We start from the raw sequence: 6,021 nt of genomic DNA, 5'->3' as shown, positions 1-6,021 counted from the left end.
ATTCCAACAATAACTATATGTGTAGTTCTTGTACATGCTTAATCAAAAGTTTTTGATACTTTAATTTTAATACAATAAAAAATTTTAATATTTCACAGATTGTTAAAAGATGTTAACAATAGTCAACACAGTGATGATGAGAGATGAGTGAAATGGTGGAATGAAGAAAGTGGGAGGAAACGGGAGAACCCCGAGAAAACCCACGAGCACGGTGTTTGTCCACCACAAAGTTCACTTGGCGGGGGCTGGGATCGAACCTGGAACCCCAAGCACCAGAGGTGAACGCTCTACCACTGAGCCACCGCGCCCCCAAGGGACGATGATTAATAAAAGTGAATGATGATGGAAGAATTGGTGGAATGAGGAAACGGAAGTACTCCGAGAAAACCCACGGACATGCTGTTGTCCACCATAAACTTATTTGGGCAGGGATCGAACCAGGAATTCCACGAAACTGAGGTAAGCACCCTACCACTGAGCCACTATGTGCCAGGGGCGGGTCCAGGACCGACTTCTGGGGGGCGATGGGTTGTCATACTGCTACTTTTAAGGGCTCCAAACTTTGAAATGGGTTTTATTTATATATCTAAAATAAGAAAGTTTCGTCTTCTGGGGGATCCGCCCCTGCTGTGTGCCCTCAAGAAGTAGATGAAGAAACAAATACAAGTACAAAGAAAATCAGTAAAGTACTGAGGAATACTATTAGATATAGTTGAGTCATGGAATGTTGAGACTAATCTATCCGCAATTATAACATTCGATCTTCCAATTTTACAGATAAACCATTATGTCTGACTTCATGTACTTACAAGAAACGTGGTCCATCGTAATCTTCTCCCAGCAAAGTAGCTGTAGAGGTCTCAACTCGATAGGTTTGTTCTGTGCACATTGGCAGACACCGATCACAGTCAATAGAATCCGCTAGTTCTTTAGTGAGTTCTTCTACGTCCACAGACGGTTTCATTGTTCCTAGTTTATCTACAAGGTGATGAAAACAGACATTTTGATTGAAACATTTCCATATTTAATCTTCAATTGCATATGTGAAAAACGTCACTTATTTAGAAATGAGAATACTGACCAAAGGAAATGCTTATTATTAGTGATCTGTATTACAGTTTCGGTAACATATCCTTGTCTTAATCAGACACATTACTAGAAGACAAAGATACATTGTCAGAATTGTAATGTTGTAATATAAATTAAGCTTATGTATAGAATATTAAATTTTAAAAATACAATGGAAAGGAGAAAGCAAACATATCCAATGAATGTAAAGCACTTGGTTAATTTTTCTCCGAGAAGAAGGAATATATATATATATTCAATTTTATATATTTTTCTGTAAATACAGAGTGTTTTAAAACAACACCTACAACGTTTGGGAGGTGATTCCTAGCACCAAGATAACACAAAATGTATAGACCAACCTGGGTGCACAAATGCTTCCCTTCGAAGTAATAGGCTACCGAAACCATAAAGAAAATGAACTTTAAAGGTCCATAGCTTTAAAACTCACTCACGCAACAATGTTTATCGACGGAATTTGGCTACGGGCATATAATTTGAAGCACTCACTAACTACCTCTATAAAAATTGTTGCGTGAATACCTTAGGATTCTGAAACATGTATTTTTGGATAGCGCACTTATTAGTTCCTAAGTGAAATCTTGACCCGACTACTGTAGATTCCATAGTATTGAAACTATAGACCTTTAAAGCTCATTATTTCATGTTTTCGGCAACCTATAACTCCAAAAGGGCGCACTTGTATACCCAGGTTGGTCTATACTTTTTGTCTTATCTTGGTGTTATTAATCTCCTCCCAAACGTTGTCGGTGCTGTTTTGAAACACCCCGTATATACACTTTCGTGTTTGAAAAGAAATATGAACCAAGTTAGTTTCCTAGAAAATCGAAAAGGAAAGCAGAAGAGAGAAAATATCAAAATAGTATATGAAAATAGAAAATAAACCAGTGAAACCCAAAAAGCGAGATATATAGAAACTATCGTCGACATGAACAAAAGGGTTTTTTTCTTCGATCATTCAGTTTTCTCTTATTTGGCAATAGTCAGTAGTACGTCAGTAGGATCTTCTAGCTTAGACCGAGATAGGATGGTATTCAGTAACCAGAAAGTGACAACCTTAATCAGCGGCGGATATAGCACGGGGCCGGGTGGGGGTGGGGGTGCTAGGTCAGTAGTAGGCCCCCCCGTATATTGAGCCGAGTCAGCAAAAATTTTCTCGATTCTGATTGGCTGAGAGAGGTCACGTGACGTTAGGCCCCGCCCACGCGGGAAATTCAAATTTTTTAGGTCACGTGGTATGACGTCATGAGTCACCCTGCGGGAAAATCCCTCACCCGGGATTTTTTAATGTTCGTTTCCTTTTACGGGTAAGATGTGTGTTTTGATTGGTTGATAGCTGTCACGTGATTTTAGACCCTGCGATATTTGAAATTCGTTCCCTTTTATGGGTAAGATGAGTGTTTATGATTGGCTGATAGAGGTCACGTGATCTTAGACCATGCGATATTTGAAATTCGTTCCCTTTTATGGGTAAGATGAATCCTTTGGTACCACGATGATAGAGGTCACGTGATCTTAAGCCCTGTGACTTTTGAAATTCGTTTCCTTTTTTACGAGTAAGATGAGTGGTTTGGTACCTCGATTCTGATTGGCCGACAGAGGTCACATGATCTTAGACCCACCACACACCCCATGAGTGAAATATAGAGCGATATGTCGGTGATCACCCTAGACCTGTATTTTAGAATTTTGTTCCCTTTTTATGGTTATCCTTAAAGTTCCCATGAAGGGCTCAACCTCCTCCTTAAATAACCCTTTTATGGTATCATGATATTGTACTGAAGTTTACATTAAATATTATCGTTCTCTTTGATAGATAAGATGATTACCAGCTTTTTTACCTTGATGGAGATCCTGTCCTTGAATTAGTAGCCTATGTCTCTGGAAGTAACAATGGTGAAAGAGGGGTGTCGCTTGTAGATTACTTATAACACATTGTTGTGAGTTTAAGCGATTTATTGCTCAGTAAGCGCTTCATTAATGGAAACAGTGTTGCCAGATTTTTCTTACCTAAACTGCTCCGATTCTTTTCGAAACGGTTCCGCAGAGTACAAGAAATTTTAAACTAAAAAATTTTTTCGAACTAAAAAAAAATTTCAAAACTAAAAAAATTTTAAACAAAAATTTTCAAACAAAAAATTTTCGAACTAAAAAATTTGAAACAAAAATTTCAAAAAAATTCGAACTAAAAAATTTAAACTAAAAACTTTCGAACTAAATTTTCAAATCAAAAAATTTTCGAACCCCCAAAAAAAATTCGAACTAAAAAAATTGAAACAAAATTTTGTCGAACTAAAACATTTTTAAAAACAAAAGTTTCGAACTATAGATGTAAATCACATCTAAAAATTTTCAAATCAAACTTTTTATCGAACTAAACTTTTAAAATTTTCGAACTAGAAATTTAAACCAAGTTTAAGAAAAAATCCTAAGAAATGTTTTTTCAGGAATCGAACTCAGGTCTTTCAAACCAAAGATGTGTATGCTAACCGCTTAAATGAATTCGGTTTTAATCGATCTTGGTGGGTTTCGAACCATGGTCCTTGAAAAGGATACACATATACTTTAAGAAAATAAATCTGACAGTGTAACGCTTCTCAAATCAAACTTTTTATCGAACTAAACTTTTAAAATTTTCGAACTAGAAATTGAAACCAAGTTTTAGAAAAATCCTAAGAAATGTTTCTCCAGGAATCGAACTCAGGTCTTTCAAACCAAAGATGTGTATCCTAACCGCTTAGCTATGAATGAATTCGGTTTTAATCATGCTTGGTGGGTTTCGAACCATGGTCCTTGAAAAGGATACACATATACTTTAAGAAAATAAATCTGACAGTGTAACGCTTCTCAAATCAAGCTTTTTTATCGAACTAAACTTTTAAAATTTTCGAACTAGAAATTTAAACCAAGTTTTAGAAAAATCCTAAGAAATGTTTCTCCAGGAATCGAACTCAGGTCTTTCAAACCAAAGATGTGTATCCTAACCGCTTAGCTATGAATGAATTCGGTTTTAATCGTGCTTGGTGGGTTTCGAACCATGGTCCTTGAAAAGGATACACATATACTTTAAGAAAATAAATCTGACAGTGTAACGTGGATTAAAATAAAATGCTGATAGACTTCTTTGTGTGACGACATAGAAGTACATATGATTGAAAATGCAAACGTCAGCGGATCGCATTACTTTAGTTTTACTACGAACGTGTCAGCATGATTCATGAAAAAAAGCAAACATTGACATTCTCGTATGGAATATGAGGAAAATGAAATGTCGTCACAGTTACGACAAGTAGTGACATGATCCTGACAGAAAGCATTTGGGATCAGAACTGTGATACTAGATGTTGTAACTATTGAGAAACTTGAATGACGTCACGATCGATTGTTACACATCGTTTTCGTTCGTGATTCATGACAAAAGCAGCGAGCGTTTTGATTGGTTCGTTGTGATGTCATTTTATAAATTTCCTCGTTTCTGATTGGTTGATGATGACATCGTTTTTACAACGACCTAAATAAAAATCTAAATTTCATTTTTCAAATCTTACACCGCTCTCAACTGTGAAGTGAAGAAGATCTGCTTTTTTAGAAGTGTCTTCATTTAAGCTTTACTGCACCGACTTTTTGTTCATTGAATTTGAGGTAAGTTCAGTGAGATTTTATTTGTCACCCAAGATTCGAAAATCATTTTTATTTTATATTTGTGGGGGTGGATCACTCATACACTGTTTTACTTTTAGTACGAAATATTTAGACTATGAAGGAATTAGTGGAATGGGAAAGTGGGAGTACGAATCAGGAACCCCCACACATTAGAAGTAAGCACAAGAAATGATATGTTTAGCGACCCTTCAGCGAGCACCCGTCGGGAATTGAGCCATGGCCAAAGATGTGTGCGCTTAGTTTTGAAAAGAATGCATTACAAAATTTCAGAAACTATGCCTGAGAATAATATGGTTCGATACCCTTTGAAAGCATTAGCGTCCCTTCAGCTTAACGTGATATTCGAGCAACCGCCCGGGATTGAACCAAGGCCAGAGGCGTGTTCGTCAATCATTTAGCTTAGTTTTGAAAAGAATGTATGATAACGCATGAGAATATTAAATTTCAAAAAAGGCTTGACAGCGATCCGACGTGGGAAAGCAAACCCCACCGAGGATTGAACCAGGACCTTCCACGTTAGAAGCATGTACGCTAACCGCTTAAATAAAAAAGAGTGCATGAATATTTGGTTAAAAGATTTACGCTATACAGATTTTGTTTCGACAATTACGTATGTGTAACGTTAATGGTTGGTAAATCTCTTCAACTTGCAAACGCATCATTTAAAGGTCGTTGTGAGTAGAAAAAAATGCTTACGCGTATTTTATCACATCTCAGTAGTGTTGAAACATTCATTCATGCATTCTTTTTATCACTATAGAATGGTAGGTCAGTTACATGCTGATGTAATGGTTTCGAGTTTGACAGCAATAAAATACTCATTTCAGTAACATAATTATTTTTTAAAAAAACTTTGATTTCTAGTACATGTGCTTTCATAATGAGATTCTGAACGTCACCGCCAGGGGAATCAAACTCAGGACCTTTACATGAATTGCTTAGTTAATTATTTATCATGAATGTTATGATTTCCCGAACTAAGCGGTTAGCATACGCGCCTTTGGCGTGGGAGACCAGGGTTCGATTCCCGGCGGGAGCTCATGTGGTTCGGATTCCACGTTAATCAGTAGGTCCGCGTCTCATATAGCATCGCTGCTGAAAGGGACGCTAAACTAAAAATCAAAAAAATCAACTCAAATTCACGCTGCTCAATTCCTTTTTCCCATTACATATTTGTTTTACCGTACCTGTTTGTTTGTTTTCATTTTAACCATGGTCGAATCGTGTTTTACTGTTTGTAATGAAATTACTCGTCATTATAGACGATTT

At 36.7% G+C, this 6,021-nt stretch overlaps 1 protein-coding gene across 1 annotated transcript in view; it reads right to left on the bottom strand.

Moving 5' to 3' along the window:
* Positions 1-805: 805 nt before the first annotated feature.
* The window catches only part of LOC145667957 (sodium channel protein Nach-like), a 68,413-nt gene continuing 63,197 nt past the window's right edge, over positions 806-6,021 (bottom strand). Inside the window, exon 8 of the mRNA XM_081735382.1 lies at positions 806-978. Coding sequence (XP_081591508.1) covers positions 806-978 — 173 coding nt within the window. The remainder of the gene's footprint in view (positions 979-6,021) is intronic.

The sequence above is a fragment of the Thermobia domestica genome, chromosome 13 (assembly GCF_964235325.1).
Source record: "Thermobia domestica chromosome 13, izTheDome1.hap1.1, whole genome shotgun sequence".
Classification (NCBI taxonomy): Eukaryota; Metazoa; Arthropoda; class Insecta; order Zygentoma; family Lepismatidae; genus Thermobia; species Thermobia domestica.
Note: the sequence above shows the minus strand (reverse complement) of the source record. Positions and strands in the feature narration are given on the sequence as shown.